The sequence below is a fragment of the Carlito syrichta genome, unplaced genomic scaffold (genome assembly GCF_000164805.1).
Source record: "Carlito syrichta isolate Samal-C Ts95f unplaced genomic scaffold, Tarsius_syrichta-2.0.1 Scaffold302504, whole genome shotgun sequence".
Classification (NCBI taxonomy): Eukaryota; Metazoa; Chordata; class Mammalia; order Primates; family Tarsiidae; genus Carlito; species Carlito syrichta.
The window spans coordinates 310,174-327,493 of NW_007246600.1; the positions used below are offsets into that span (position 1 = coordinate 310,174).

The 17,320-nt window shown below is 39.9% G+C and overlaps 1 protein-coding gene across 1 annotated transcript in view; it reads right to left on the reverse strand.

The window, feature by feature from the left end:
- The window catches only part of LOC103259100 (LIM domain-binding protein 2-like), a 310,859-nt gene extending 294,535 nt beyond the window's left edge, over window positions 1-16,324 (reverse strand). Inside the window, exon 1 of the mRNA XM_008056767.2 lies at window positions 15,869-16,324. Within this exon, the coding sequence (XP_008054958.1) occupies window positions 15,869-16,000 (132 nt within the window). The 5' untranslated portion in view covers window positions 16,001-16,324. The remainder of the gene's footprint in view (window positions 1-15,868) is intronic.
- Window positions 16,325-17,320: the final 996 nt, after the last annotated feature.

A 17,320-nucleotide genomic window follows, 5' to 3' on the forward strand; every position in this document is an offset into this window, starting at 1 on the left:
GACACTTGCCACGTTTGGTCATAACTCGATGTTCAGCTGGCTGTCTCCCCGACTAGGCTGTGAGCATCCTGAGGGCAGGGTTTTTATATGGTGTTCCATCACTGAGCACATAATAAAATAACTTGTAAGTTATTGAGGAATGAATGAGTCAATGCAATTTCATCCTAGACACCACAGGGTGCCACCGTGAATGCTACTTCTTAAACGGTTTTAAAATCAAAGCCATAATAAAACTAACAGCAGAGTTCTTTATTCTCTCCTTTTCCCCTGGCTTCATAAAAAAAAAAGTCACAGGAAATATAGAATTAGGACTGGAAACCATTCCCCATCCATTCTCTCCCCACCTCCCCCATTCCCTAGTTATTCTAAGAGTATCTGGTATCCCTTCAAGGAGGTCTCCGGAGACTGGGTAATATTATATAGGGTTGAGATCCTTGGAAATACAATGAAGTGAATTAAGGCTGAGATTTCAGTTTCTAAGTATAAATGTCTTGACATATTTTCCTTTCAGACAAACGCCTGGAAATATAATAAACTATATTTTAATGTTTATTTGTTTCAAATGCAGTCTTCTTTTTTTCAGCAGACAAATGTAAAGTTTTGAGTCCAGAAAAAAGTAGGTTTAAATCACCATCTCAGCAAGCAGTTTTTAAAATAGTACACACAAGTGATCATTTCAAAGCAGTTTAATGCACTTAGCCAACAGGCATTAACAATCTTTTCAGAATAACCTAACACCTGAAGCTTATTTTCTAGTCTTGGTTCAGATGAATTTTAACCTTTCTAAAAAAAAAATCAAAAACTGACATACGAGGCACCCATTGAACTCTGTAATTTTAGTAGAGTAGCTCCTGCATTTGAATTTTGTGCTTCTTTTATGAGGATGAAAGAAAAAAATCACTGGGCTTTCCTTGATGTGCAGGTTGTAAGACAATGGTGCCCGGAGCATTTCAAGGCAAATGTGGTCCTCCTGCTCCAGCCAGTTCATGCAGAAAAGCAAGACACTGTGACTGAGCAAGATTCCCACTGCATAGAAGGTGGGAGAAAGCCAAAGGTGGCTCCACAGAGAGTCAAAAGTACGTTATTTACCTTTATTTTATGTTTAATGTGTCATATGAAAAACAGAAACCAACAGCCCACCTGGAATCATAGACTCTGAGGCTGAAGAGAGAACCTTGGTGTTCATAGTCAAATCCAGAGAAGTCAGGAAAGGAAACAGGCTCAGAAAAGAGACAGATTTCTCCAATGCCATAAGCTTAAGTTTACAGGGGGAACAAAGTATGAGAAGGATTCAAGAAAAACACCATACAATGAACAGAAGCCTATGGGCCTGCAATGTGGCACGAAGTACCATGTAGGAAGGGGAAAAGCCATGCCAAATACCCACCCTGGGCCTGACTATTTAAGTCCGTCGTCCCATTTAGGACTCAAGGTGTTCCTCTGATGTTGATATAATATTGTTCCCATTCTGCTAACATGGAAACTGAGTCTCTAAGACTCATGTCCCATTTCCTGGATGGGATAAGGTGTCAACCCTTGTGACCCTTTTCTCTTCCCCATGCAGCCTTCCCACTTGACCCACTGCCACATCACTGTGGGGTCCTTGCACCAGGCTGACCACCAGCTGAGGGAGTTTTCTAGAAGCCACAGCACATTACTCCTGGTTTCCCACACAGGACCCAGTGCTGTCAAGGTAGAAAGAAAACTCAAGACTGGAGGAACTGGGGACCCACTTTCCAAAATGGTTGCTAAAAGTTTCATGGTCCACACGGTGGACCTCAAGGATGAGCAAATAAAGCATCACGGGGCAAGTTACATCACCTAGTTTTATGGTAAATTTGCATCTTTAAAAAAAATCCCATGAAAATCCATCCTTTGCCTCAGACACGGGGCTAAAAATAGCTCAGTCAGCCAGAAAGTATGTGTAATTTTTCCTTTGTGTATCACCCCATCCACTGATTCTTCCCTCTCTGCAGACAAATATGCTGCAAGACAGATTGCCAGTCTGCCCTCCACAAAGGGACGAGCAGGCTCTTGCTCAAAGACATATCAAACTGTTTCACTTCCCAGCCCCCCAAAAAACACCTTTATTAGTTCCTGTTCCCCAACAGTAGAAGCTAATGTTGATTGAATCTTTACTATGTACCAGGTGTTGGTCTAAAGGCTTAAAGGCCTTATCTTATTAAATTCCCTAAAACAGTTCTGTGAGTAGAGATTATGGTTGTACTATTTTCCAGGTGAGAAAACTAAAACAAAGAGAAGTTAAATAATCATGCCACAGTCCAATGTACAGTCTCTAAATGGTAATGACCAACAACCCTGGCTGGGTATATCAACGCCTCCACAGTCTGGGCCTCACTTACTCTCCAGGTCTACACACACAATCATATACACACTTGTGCATACACCCCAGACCTCAAGCTCCAGTCATGCAAAAATCCTCACTCTTTCTCAAATATAACATTACCTTTCAAAGTTCAATTTCTTTGCATTTGCCATTCCTTCGACCTGAAACACCCTTTTCATCACCCTTATCAAATTGGCAAATTCCCACCCACTCATCCTTCAAGAACTTCCTTCTCTGTAAATCCTGAGTCCTCACTAAGCTCTTTTAAGACAAGGATGTTGCCCTCTTCATCTCTAGACCATGAATACCATGAATGGTAGGTGCTCAGTATCCATTAAACAAATAAACCATAATAATATAGCTAACACATACAGGGTGCAGGCACGATGCTAAGCACTTTATAAGAATTATCTCACTCAATCTTTATAACAACCCCCAAACACAGAAATCTAGCATCATTCCTACATTACTCATGAGGATGTCCTAGGCACAGAGGGGTAAACTAACATACCCAAGGTCACAAAGAAATAAACTTGCATGACTCTAGAAGTTAAGCCCTTCATGTTAATACTATGGTAGGGGACATAATCTTATTGCACACCACTGCATTGTAATAGAGGCATATGTGTATGAAGCTTATTTATAAAATGCATATTAACCCATATAAAAACAGTGATAACTCAGAAACTAATTATAAAATGGCTGCCTCTGTGAAAGGTATCTTTCATAAAAGACTGACAATAGGCTGGGCTCAGTGGCTCAGCCTATAATCCCAGCACTTTGGGAGGCCAAGGCCAGTGGATTGCCTGAGCCCACAGGTTCGAGACTTGCCCGGGCAACTTGGTGAGACCTCATCACTACAATAAATTTTTTTAAAAAAATTAGCTAGGCGTGATAGCACACGCCTGAAGTTCCAGCTACTTGGAAGACTGAGGCGGAAGGATCGCCGGAGCCCAGCAGGTTGAGGCCGCGGTGGCCGGGAGTGTGCCACTGCCCTCCAGTCTGGACGACAGAGTGAGACTCCAATTCAAAAATATATATATATATATTGATAATGGTCACAGGGAATATCAATTGTCACAACACTACGAACATGAGTAAGATAGTACCTGACTCCAAGAATCTCTTCGGTACAGGCAGGAAAATAAGATATCATTACATATAAGCCATGGTTGAGCCCTCCTTGTGAGGTATTCCTTTTCTCCTTGAATCAAAGACATGTCCTTCAAACAGTGTCATAAATTAACTTGCTATATCCCAACCCACTGGTTCTAGACCAACATTAACTCTATTGATTCATGCTCCCTCTTCCCAATATGAATTTGGTGAAAATATTTTGATTTAAGAATCTTATGTAAGGTTGCATGGTAGCTGCCTTTTGACTCAGAAATAATACAAGAGAAAGAAAAGCAGAAATGAGAAAGAATCTGCCCTCAAGTTGAGGGGTTGGATGTGCGACTCATTTTAAAAATGAGACAGAGAGTCCTGGATTCAGGATTTATGACTAGTACTAAGTGCTAATGGTCATCATACTAGTTACCAGAGTTAACCCATATTTACTAGCATCCCTCCACCTTCCTGGAGGATAAGATTGATTGCTAAAATTATTGAACTCCTTGAGTTCAAATCATGTGAAAATAAGCCAAATAATTTTTAAAATTTCTATATGGTGTCAATTTTTAAAACATAAACAGAGGTATGAATCATCCAGGCAATTCATAATTATATTTTAAGAAGATTTAAGGACACTATGAAATACTCATAATTTTAGTAAAAGCAGCTGTATTCAACATGCCCCCAAGCAGTGAAGATTTATGTACATATGCATTAAATTTATATACTAAAATGTTAACAGCAAGTTTTTTCATGGTAGAATTAAAGGTAATTTTATTTACCTTTCTGAATATTGTTGCGTTTTATGAATACTCTACATTAATAATGTATTAACATTTTAAAAAATAAAAATAGGCCAGACTCAGTGGCTCAGCCTGTCATCCCAGCACTTTGCGAGGCCGAGGCGAGTGGACTGCCTGAGCCTGTGGGTCGGAGACCCACCTGGGCAACTCGGTGAGACCACGTCTCTACAATAAATAAAAAATTAGCCGGCATGATAGCACACGCCTGTAGTTCTGGCTCCTTGGAAGGCTGAGGTAGAAGGATCACTAGAGCCCAGCAGGTCGAGGCTGCAGTGACCAGGAGCGCACCACTGCACTCCAGCCTGGGGAGTAGAGTGACTTCAACTAAATAAATAAATAAAAATAGTAGATGAGTATTTTAAAGCAAATGCAACTTAACTGGCAAAGAAAATCACAAATTCAAAAACAAAAAGATTAGTGATGTTTTTCAACATCAATAGCATGAGACTAGAGATCAATACTGTTTTAAAGCTGAAACAGGAGAGACTTAGAACATAAATGTTTGTGTAGCACTGAAGTATAAATTAGTGTTTGGGAAGAGTGTTTAGATATGGCCAGTTCCTGGTTATTACATAGCAGTGAGCAAATGCTGTGACTTAGAAAACCTGAGCTCACTTAAGAACTGGCAGCACAGCATAGCCCAAGTAAGACCCACCTGGGTCTGGGTTTTGCACTTCCAAAATCAGGAACTTGGGCTAGGTGATCTCTCATGTCTATTCCAGCCCTGAAATGCTGAAATTCAGCTCACTTGGATATAGTAGAAACTTTCAAAGGCAGGTAGTATGCATTGAGACTTAATATCAATTTCAAACAAGACATTTCAACCAACTTCAGGGTAATCATTGTTAAAATTATAAGGCACAAAAAGGGTTGCTTTCTGTGTGTACTGCCAAGTGGTTGGCCTTGTCTGTTGGTTTAGTTTTTGCTTATCTACACATATTTTCAGTATCAAATAAAATCCTCATGAGTTGTAAGAAATGACCTACATTGGGAAGCAAAGTTTAACAAGATCTATCCCTTCCAAAAATAAAGGGGGAAAAGGCTGCAAACAATTGAATATTTGCTCTACCTAGGGCATTTCTCTAAAATCTTGGTTTTTAAATAAAATTACTATTAATATGAAATTATAAAAATCATAGGTGTCCTGGTCAGTAGAATATAGTATAGGAAGGGGTATATAATTTAAATAATTCAATGTGAAAAATCAAGGAGGTGCCACACTGAAGTGAGTGGAATGAATCCATACAGCATATCACTTAATTGCATCTGTAAGGAAAGCAGAGACAGGTAGCACTATTACCTATCACGCCGATCCCGCATGGTACCATTCAGCACATCACCACTTCTACCATGTGTGCATTCTTACTGTGTTAAGGACTAAACCACAAGGTGTCACAGTGGATCAATGGGAAGGGCTGTTATCAGTCCAGACACGCAGGTGGTGCTTCAGGCTTCTGACCAGCGCTGACCCAGCTCCCTGGAAGAAGTCTGTGCTGGGCTGCATATTGAGAAGTTTGTCTCTTTAGAAGAAGTGGTCTGTCAAGGCCAGAGGGTGTGTGCTCTGCGGCCCTCTCCTGGCCCCCATTTAGACGACCCTGCAAAGGCACTGGTGAAGGGAAACAGTTCAATGTTCTATTGTTTCGGCTGAGTTCTTAAATGGAAAAAACCCAAATCACAGCTTCATCCCAACAGAATGGGGTACACATGGTCCCATACATTCATCAACTCTTTTTTTTTTTTTTTTTTTTGAGTTGGAGTCTCACTCTGTCGCCCAGACTGGAGTGCAGTGGCCGCTCCCGGCCACCGCAACCTCGACCTGCTGGGCTCTGGCGATCCTTCCGCCTCAGCCTTCCAAGTAGCCGGAATTACAGGCGCGTGCTACCACGCCCAGCTAATTTTTTGATTTATTGTAGAGATGAGGTCTCGTTGCCCAGGCGGGTCTCGAACCCACAGGCTCAGACAATCCACTCACCTCAGCCTCCCAAAGGCGCGGGATTACAGGCTGAGCCACCGAGCCCGGCTCATCAACTCTTAATACGTAACCACAGCTATATCCAAAGGATATTTATAACCTGGAATTTGTGGGAGATGATGGCTACTCTATCAGGCCATTACTCTCATGCAACAAGGTGTATAATTATTATGTCATCACTGGTATATGGCAGTGAAAAGTCCTTAGGACATTGTCACTTATAAGAACACCCAAACCCACAAGTTCTAGAACATGTTAATATTGCAAGTTTTGTTCATTAAATTGAAATATGCTAATGCAGGCCATGTCAAAACTATATCTAAAGATAATTTTAGGAAATGAAGCAATGTTTGGCATTACTTACACTACTTCATTTGCTGATAGAATTGACAATGAGGACATCATCAGCGCCTCATTATAGTTCCCAATTACTTAGTACCTATTATATACTGTGCATTTTATATGCATTAGCCCTTTACTTCACAATGTAAAACTCAGACTAAGAAGACTAAGGGTCAGAAAAGTTAAGAAATTTTCTTAAGATCACACAGCAAGTAGGAGACAAAGCCAAGGTTTGGACCCAAATCTGGTTTTTTGGTTTTTGGTGTTTTGTTTTGTTTTGTTTTTTGATTCGGAGTCTCACTACATTACCCAGGCTGGAGGGCAGTGGCACGCTCCTGGCCACCACAGCCTCAACCTGCTGGGCTCCAGCGATCCTTCCGCCTCAGCTTTCCAAGTAGCTGGAACTACAGACACGCCAGGTTAATTTTTGATTTATTATAGAGTCGACGTCTTGCCAAGTTGCCCGGGTTGGTCTTGAACCCGCGGGTTTAGGCAATTCACTCGCCTTGCCTCCCAAAATGCTGGGATTGCAGGTTGAGCCACCGAGCCTGGCCTCCAAATCTCTGTTTTATTAGAAGTTGTACTGAGGGTCTGGCCTTGAATATAAATTCAAGGCAGGTCACTCTTCTCACTCCAGAGAGAGGGAAAAACAAATTAGTGGAAAAAATTGTAAGTATTTCCTAACCAGAAACTGTACACATACACAACACAATCTGATGAGGATGTCTTTCTCTCCCCACCCCCCACACAAACACACACACCATACAGTTAGCAAATACAAAGTTACTAGAGACCACAGTGTCTTATACCGATATAATTTCCCATATTTTCTGTTGTTCAAATCACTTCAAATAAGCGAATTAATGGCTCTGAAAGCACTTTCCTCAAATGCAAAGTGCTCCAGGAAGTGTAATGTATTATCATGACTCATATCAGTATCCGTGGCTGTTGGCCTACAGGTACACGCAGAGAGAGAGAAGGAGTAGAGATATCAAGTGAGGAAACAAGTCACTAGGATAAGTACAAGTATTCTTCATCAGCAGTTAGAAGATTCCCAATACACTCACGCTACCCAGAGAGCAAAATTCTCGGGTCAGTAGGAGAAAGTCTTCTTTCCCAGGGCTTGTTTTTTCTACAGGTCTAGTTGTTCATCCTAGCAGTGAACGCTCACCTGGCTGTTAGAGCTCAGATTCTTTCCCAACTGGAATTGTACACAATTGCTGACAAGACTCAGGGCAAATTTTAGCGTTAGTCTGGACAATGCTGGAACAACTTAATTTCTTTCATTCAGTATATGTATTTTGTACACTAGCCATGTGTTACCGGGCACTGGGAATACAAGCATGAATAAGACTACTAGGTCCTTGCCCTCACAGGGCGTGTATTCTATCAAGAACAAGCACACGCTTAGGAAATAAACAAGAAGTAAGAAAATATCAACTTGCAATAATTCCTACAAAGAAAATAAACAGGGCATGTGACAGAAAGTGATTGGAGATTAATTTTAACTGGGGAGATCGAGGACAGGCTCTCAGTGAAAAGAACATTTAAATTGATCAGTAGAGGACCTGCTGAGTGGGATTCTTGTTCCTTCTTTGCTTTGAAATATTTAATTGATCACCTGCAAATAAAGACAGTACCATGCTAAATTCTAATTCAAATGAAGTCGTCTAATACTAAGATGAGTTATATGGAAGGAGCCACATACCAGGTATTCCACTGCTGAGGGCAAAGGCCCTGAGATATTAATCGGCCTTAGCAAGTTAACGGACCAAAAGAAGCCCATTGTAGCTCGCATCTAGTGAACACATGGTAGGAGATGAAACTGGACAATCAGGAAGGAACAGATCAATAGAGCCTTGAAGCCAGAGCAAGGAGTTTAGAGCTTGTTCTAGATGCTAGGGGAAGCTGGAGCTTCATATGATCTGATTTATGCATCAAAAACACCAATTAGCTGTTCATGGAGAATAGATTATAAGGTGGAACAAGGGTGCAGGGAGCACAGTTAGAAGGCTATCACAATCCAAATGAGAGAGGATGGAAGCTTACAATGTCACCAGAACAGAATAGGTCCCTCTTCTTCAGAGGGGGCTGCCACATCTTTGATGCTAAGCCTCCTATTTTTAATTGGCAGATTAATAACCCTCAAATTAAGCTGGGCAACAGTGGTACTAACTGAGAGTAGGGAGAGGCTGTCAGGGCCTCCAGGAAGGAGAAGTCAGTGGGGAAACAATGTTGCATCACCAACATGCTCCAGGAAAGAACATGGATGAGTTAGAAGACCCAGTCCCTCTGGTTTCAAATGCCAGCGTGTCTGTGTGTGGACTGCAGAAGTTTTCACTTTTCTGGGCCTCAGTTTTTTGGTATTTTATTTTATTTTATTTTAGGTCTGGTAAAGGGCAATCAGAATGCAAGCATTTCAGGCTTTGGGGTGGAGCACGTGAGGAGGTCTGTCTTATCTCTAACTGGCTCTTGTGAAGACAATGGCCTTGCAGGTAGCTAAGCTAAAGTGAGTTACAAGGGTAGGAAGGAAACTTCACCTCCCACAAAGAATTTCTGCAGAGAGACAGGATGTGGGGCACTGACTGCCTCTTAGGAGTAGATTAAACTAGGATAGTGAGAAGCCAAAACATGTGAGGAGTTATTTCCCCTTTATGTCTTCATCTTCTCTATGATTCCTTAATGATCACCTACAAAGGAAGCCACTACTATAACAAACTTGAATTCTCATTTAATCTCCTAAAACTTATATTGATTATTATTTTAGAAGGAGTGATGCTATCAAAAACGGGATAGTTTTTCTACTCATCCTACAATTGTTTAAAATGATCAAATAATCATTTTTTCCCCCAGAGCACAAGCAAGTAAGAGCTAAGGATGGAAATCTAAATATTTTTTAAGTAAAACAAACAAACAAAAAACCTTAGATGACTATGCATAATATTCTACAACAATCTCGATGACTCTTCAGGTAAAGTGAGCATATTAAGAATTCTTCAATAAGGAGTGTGATTTTGCTTTTTGTTTTCTTTTTTTAATTTTTATTTTCCCAGAGCATATTCTCCATTCTTGGCTCCATCCCTTGGAGTTTCACATGGTCCCTTTTGAAATTAAGTCAGGCATAGTGACACAACTAGCAAAACCAAATTAAGCATATGGGTTAAACTTCCAAGTCACTTCTAAAGTGAACCTCTTTTAGGAAAAAAAAAATGTATTCACATGAAACATTTCTACAGGTGACACCAGATTCCTACCTAGCATTTCTTATTTCAAGAAAGGGGCTATGGCAGAGTAGCTGAGAGCCCAAACTCTGAAACTAAACTATCTGGCCTTGTGCAATTTACATAACCTCTGTTTCCAGTTTCCTCATCAGTACAGATGCAGATGTTAGTAGTACCTATCAAATAAGGTGACCATGAGGATTACATGAGCTGATGTGCCAAACGAATAGTGAAAACTCCATAGGTGCTAATTATTCTGTGACTACCTTTCAAAAAGGTGATTACTTTTCATTACACATACACAGCCACAGTACACTGTGCATTAAACTATCATGGCTCATTACTGTAAGAGTTGGCTTGGCTACTCCTACATTACCAAATTGTAAGCTTCTGGAGAACAGACAATATCTTAATCGTCTCTGTATTTCCAGACTCTGGTTTTGCTATTGCCTGAAGTATGGAATTTCTTGAAAGAATGACTGAATTTTAAGTATCAATAGTTGCCTATGTTCAAAGGCATGCTGTCAGAATTTAATTTTTTTAAAAAATCTAGACTCAAAGTGATAAAAGAAAGCATCTTGGTCAGAAAATGACAAAGGTATTTGTAGAATCTACATAAGTTGAACATTTTTTAAATGCTGTGTTTTCTGACACTTCAAAAAGACATTATTTTCCCAGATCAATTATATTTTGAAGTCTGCCAACTAAATCTAATAAGTAAAATTATGAATCTTGTTCTTGACAATATATAAAGTTGGATGTTTGGGGTTGTTTGTTTTGTGTTTTGTTTGCTTGTTCAGAAAGGGGGTACTCTGTGTTCCTCATGAAAAATGAGTTAATGTGGACAATTGCAATAAAAAGAGATTTATGGCCCTGTTCTCCATACAATTTAAATTAATTTCTTTTGAAACCTAAACAAAAAGCTAACTGCTTTAAAAATGTACTGTGTTTAAATCCTACATTATAATTTACACACCAAAAAGGGAAAATTTAAATGTGCATTGATTTTAGGTTGATAAGAATCTGTGTTGAATGTGAGTTGAAAGATTTTTTTTTTCTTCTTGGCCTCCTACGAATAGTTAGTTTGCAGCAATTTTTAATTAAAAACAGTTCCCATAGTAAGAAAATGAAAAAAAATAAAAAGGATGTTGGGAAAATAAAATCAGTACAAGAGTCCTGCAATTTGTTTTCTGAGGCCATGTAAAGAGCTTGAAAAATAACAGTTTGGAAGTTCTCATTTTTAAAACTGCACTTTTGGTTTCATTTAACATTTTCAAAATAGCTTTCCTTACCATCACCCATCCCCCTTCCCCACCTCACCAACCCCTTTCAAAAAACTTCCAAAGTTTTGTTTTTAACACTGAAAATCATGCATATACCTCAGAGTAACAGCAACATTTTTTTTTTCTAAATTTCTGAGGTGGGGGACTTTCAATTTAGCACAAAGCATTTTTCTTTTTCTCCACCTATCCAAAATAACTAATCTCATTTTAACTAGATTCCATCTGAACATCAGTGATACTAAGCTATTCCATGAATAAACATGATGTTACAATGTGAAACCCCTGTGACTAAAGTATATAAAAATGTAGCCGAAAGAAAAGAGGACCAGAATCCTCCTCCCCCAACCCCCTCCCCAGGGAGTTTTAGAGTTGAGCTGAGGAGGGGTGAAAACCAGATTTAAATTTCAAGGTCTTCGAACATTTGTAAGCTTCGTACTAAATCCTGCAAAACTAAAAACTATAATTCTAATAAAATCATTGTGTGTTCGACTTTCGATTGCAATCACCATTTTCTCTTTTGGAGGGGGATGTTTAATACTGATAAAATAAAAAAAAATCTCAAAACAGAAGAAATACATAATGGAACTCACACTGTGTTTATGGTTTGTTTGTTTGTTTTTTTTTAACTAACACGGTGCCAGCATGAAAAACTGTATATATTTTTTAATTGAATGGAGACATTTTTGATCAATTGAGTGAGGAAACAGGGTATAGAAAAGTTATCCACTTTAACAAGGATTTTTATAACTTTGCTTGATAAGCAGTCTTAAATTCTATAATCAATATTAGTTAAATCCTTTTACTTAAAATGTTCACTATGATGTTTCTGTATCTTTTATCTAAATTTTCATCTCATAACACAGACTTCAGGAAATGGAAAAATAAAGTTTTTTTTAAATGTTTTTGTTTTTATTGAAGCTTTCACAGAATGAATTCTGAAGTCTTCAGAACATATTTTTATATCCTACTTGACTGTACTCTGTGTACAATGTTAAACTATATAATTGTGCATTGTATTCTTCCAAAACACATTTGGCACAGCAAGACCATTCAAGTCCAAAAATTTTGGAAGACACCAGGTCAATTTATGACAGCGTACACTACAGAAAATATAAACCCCTTTTTACTGCCTGGGAATTACAATGAACAACTGTGATGTAAATCTCAAAAAGTTTCTCTTAATTTCATTTTAAGGTGGGGGGGTAACACCCACACATTTCTTTATGAAACTCCACTGAGATTCTAATGTTGCAAAGACATTTTATTTCCCAGAACAGCAGCAGCTTTTGAAACAATTTTTTTTGTGTGTGGTTGTTGTTGTTTGCTTTTTAATGCGTTCATATTCCTTTAAAAAGAGGCAAAGTCCCATCATCTCTTTGACACTGTTTTCTTTTGCCGCAAAGATCAGAGATTTAAGTAACTTCATAATAAGGCAAATATCGGGGTTGTGGAATAAGTACGTCCAGGAGAGTGAGAAGCAGATGCCCAAGGCAGCTTCAGCTCAACAGAAGTCACCAGGCCCCCAAAAGCATCGGAATTGTGCTTGTCAGGAGAGGTGATCATTTGAGTGTGTTGGTTCTCAAGCCCTCTCACCTCTTGTATCCACTGAGTCATTGACTGGCTGGTCAAAAAATGTCTACTGAGTACCTGTTTCCTCCGGGAACTGCTTGCTCTGAATGCCAGATTTAAGCAATACTGGACCTTCAAGTTTTCTTCACTATTACCTGAATTTTTTCAGTACCATTTGTAATTTTGAACTAAATACCATGAGCAAAAAAATAACGACTGTACTCTTTACTCGATTTCGTAATACTTCATCGTATAAAGAAAACCAATCTGAATTTTCAAATTAAAGGGGCACCACTGGCAACTTGCAGATGAGGAAACAAGACCCATGCCAACTAGTTAGTAAGAGTTAAAAACAGGGATAACTACCAATCTGATGCTCTTTAAAACTACTCAGCATCTGAAGAACTTTTATTGAATTGAATTGGAACAAATGCATCAATCCTCATGAGAGAAAGCTCTAGGGCCAGCTGTAGAAGGAGAGTGGGTAAACATTAGGGTTCTTTACTAATCTCTCCTTTAAAAAAAAAAAAAAGAGGTTTCTAGAAAATTTCTACAAATTTGGATTATATTTTCTTCATCACAAATTGATTTGCCCAAAATGGTTGCATGCATTAGGTAAATTCCACAAGTCATCATTCAACAATCTATTTGATTTTTTGTGTGAATAAACTGATAACTCTTGCTGGATATCATATTTTATTCCAACCAATCCCTCTTGCGGGTTTAGGACAGCTTTATCATAAGTAATAATTATTGGCAAAGGCACAGTATAACTTTTCATGAAAAGTTATTTTTTTCTAAGTATACGTTATGATCAAAATTTAATATTAATGTTAATATTTAAATATCTTAGGAGCAATTATTTGATCCTTTCTTTCATATGAAATGAAAACAAATTTATTGCATTGGGTTCATGACACCATTTATTGCTTGGCAAAGAAAAAGTGTCAGGGCAATTATTTGGCTAATTATAGAAAAGCTCTAACTAAGGTGGGGAGAGATGTACAGGGGTTAGTTAGCTCTAGAATAAGCCAGAAGATAGTTCAGAGCGCTTTACTGTCATAGGCAGAGAAGCTTAAAAAGTCTTTGAGATTTGTCATAGCCAGCTTTCCTCTACAAGTACTTGAGCAATAGAGTAGTTTTTTCTACTCAGAGCTGAATCTTTAAAAAGTAAAACCCCATAATCCAAAAGTTAGGAGTTCCAGAGTTTAGCTCTCACATAGAATAATGTGTCGTTTTGGAGAAACATTGCTAATGGGGTTCTTTTCAAATGTCTTATCTCAAATGTGAAACAAAAGTGGTACCATACTGCATCTTGCAGATTTTTATGAGGGCCAGGATAGAGAAATCTTGCATACAAGTCTCCTAGCTCAGAACTGGCCAAGTGATAAGTACAGGACACACTGATAGAGAAAGCTGTCTGCGTTCCTAACAAATTCAGGATGGGGGGGAAACTGCTTTCTGCAACTCCTCAAAAACTTTCCAAAATGTAAGGTGGACACAGGTCATTTTTAAAACTTGTTGCCGTTCAAGAACTGAGCCTTAATGGTCTGTCTCTCTGTCTCCTGTCGTTCTCTCTCTCTCTCTCTCTCTCTCTCTCTCTCTTTCTCTCTCTCTTTCTCTCTCTCTCTCTGTCTCTGTCTCTCTCTCTGTCTAACTAGTCATACTTCTAAAATACTTTCCCCCCAAAATTGGTACTGCAGTTAATGTGTGCCTGAATTGTTTTCTCTCCCCCTAATTCTAAAAGCAGGCTATGTGAACCAATAGTGTACACAGAAATGTAAGATTCCAGCACATAGTTGCAAAGATATGAAGAAAATATACAAACTGTAACACACACACAAAACAACATTCTCAAAACAACACACAGTTACTGCCAACAGCTTACCACCCTAACTGGCTTCTATAGAGAGCAACAGTATCTGCAATTATATTTAACATTTATGATGTATTCACATATAAAGGAAACAGCAGTGATTAAAAACAACCCAGCTTTTAAAAAACATTAAGTACTTGTTCAGCAGTTAGCCAATCAGAAAGCAGGTCACATCTTGTTAGCTGTATTAAATACATTAAACGTCATGAACTCTCTGGCTATGTTGACAATTCAGGGAAGTGTGTTTTATTTTATCATACAAACTTAATTGAGTCCCTTCCCGGAGTTAAAAGTCAATCTTCAATCTAAAATTCCACCAAAACTATTCCCTAAAAGCTCTTTGGCATAAATTCTCTGGGTATTTGTACTCTCCAGAGAAGACCAAATTCCTAGCAATTTCTACTTCCTAAAGTGACTTTGGTGCGCCCATCACAAACTCCTTTTTCAGAACACTTCCACACAAAGCCCCAACTTCCAGGCAGATGGACAACCCAGCAGCATGACCTGCCAGCAGAGCTAGCACAGAGAAAAAGTCAACTGACATAAAATATTTAAATTGCAGGAGGCAAGCCTGGAGTTTTGCATTTAGAAAGTTCTGAAAGTCCTGTTCTCTCTGCTCCCAGAGTTGTCCGCTGCCTAGGAGGCTGAATCTCCCTCTTTCAGGCACAAGATCCCAAATCTACAAACACTAGAGCTGGCTGGAATGCAGAGCCAGCTCCTGTCCTAAGGTAGAGCGCTTAGGAGACACTGCCTTCGGCGATGGGAGAAAGTGAAGAATTTCCTTGCCCCAAGCAACCGGCTTCTGAATTTAACACGGAAATGTACTCGAACATGTGTCCCTTCAGGGCTAGTTCTGAAAAGTGGGCAGGGTTACTCTTCTGCCTGCTTTACCTCGAGGTCGATGACTTTGAAAAGCAAATGCAGGTCAAAACAGACTTCCTCTGGAATTTGCAAATAAATAAATAAATAAATGCCCCTTGCCGGAGGCAAACAATCACAAAATTCCCTGCCATTCTATCACAGAAACACTGACAGGACTGACTCAGCGCGTGTGAACACCAGAGTTCTGGGAGAGCAACCCTGCTGGAGACCCAGCATGTGAATACAGTGCTGGGTTGTCTCTTTCGAGATTCCGGCAGAAACTGTCCCCTGCCACAAGAGTTGCTCTGCCTGGAAAGCCAGCATTCAAACTCGTGGATTCATCCCGGCGCTCGTCTCCACGTCCGGACGTGGTAGTATCTAGTGGGACACTTCCCACAGAATTCAGCCAGAAACCCTAGGCAAAGCCCAGACACAGTTTTTAAAAAAGACATCAACACATACCCGAGGTTGAAGTACTTACCTCTGTGCGAGACTGCAGTCTCTTGTTCATCTCATAGATTCGGTACTCTGGCTGTACCATGTAGGGTGTATGTCTCCTATAAAATGGGCCGAAAGGAGAAGAATAGAAGGGGTCATGTGGTGTGCTGGACATCTTGCCTGCTTGTCGAAAATCAAGCTGAACAGAGTATCAGTAACGTCCATGCAGAGCACATGGGCTGTGTTCTTCACAGTACAAAGTAGACGCACGCACTCACGCTCACACACACACAGAGGCAGGCAGGCAGGCAGGCTGAACACACTGGCTGGGAACTGCTGTCGGAGCCCTCTCTAGCAAGAGAGGAGAGGGAGAGCCAGAGGAGGGAGGAGAGAGGGAGGGAGCACGGGAGAGGAGGGAGGGGGAGAGAGCTGGAGCTCCAGAGAGGAAGGGAGGGAGGCTGGGAGGGAGGAAGAGAAGGAGGGACGGAGGGAGGGAGGGAGGGAGAGAGGGAGAGAGAGAGAAGCTGGATAGCTTTGGGCACCACTGCTTGTTTTTAAAGAAGCAGTTTGTGGAGAGGTCATTTCCTGTCCACACTGTAGACTAGTTCAAAAATATAATTCTCTTCACAGTCTGACAAGAAGTCTAAGGTTTGGTTTTAATTTTTTTCCTCCAGCCAGGACCCTTCGCAACCTGATTGCTAAGCTTGTTAGCACAGAGGTGGTTTAACCACTGGCTGAGCCACTCACCCCTGACAGCCAGACTGTGGTCATGTATCAGAAATGTGATTATTACAACACAGAAACACAGGCACTGTGGTCCCCCGAATTTGGGCTAGTGATTCCCTCCCATGCAAAGATTTCTCTTGGCATGAATCTCCCTGTATAGTTTTGCTTTACTTGCTGTTGTTCCAAAGCCTTGTTATATTCTTTGCATTTCTCCCTCTCCTCTCCCCCATCCCTCTCTGTCACCCCTTTTCCTGGCCTTCTTCCTCTTTTCCCAACACTTTGTGCAAGCCTTTAGGGTTACCTGGGCATTTTCAGGTAAAGCCAGTCATTCTGAATGTAGCATTTCGAAAATACATTTATCGGGCAATGGTCTTTTTTTTCATAGGCAGAAAAACTAAATTCCCAAAGCAGACCTCCCAATAAGATGGGAAAAGCACAAGAAAAAAACTCCCACAAAAATGACCATGGAAAATTCAGTTGAATAGGAAATTGCAGATCATTGAATGGATCATCCCCAAATAACATGTCCAATTCTGATGGAGATAAGTCTTTCTTTTCCAAGATTGGTTAAGTATATACATCTTTTCTCCACTGTGGTATATGATAACTGGAAAATTACCCAATAGCCCATGGGAAGAGAAAGAGTCTCTACAGAGAATTAAGGGATCTATAAGATAATTAAATTCTGCTGGAACGAATGATAACCAGATATATGACACTTAAACAAAGCCCAGCCACAGAAAATTTAAATGCATTGAGCTAACACCTA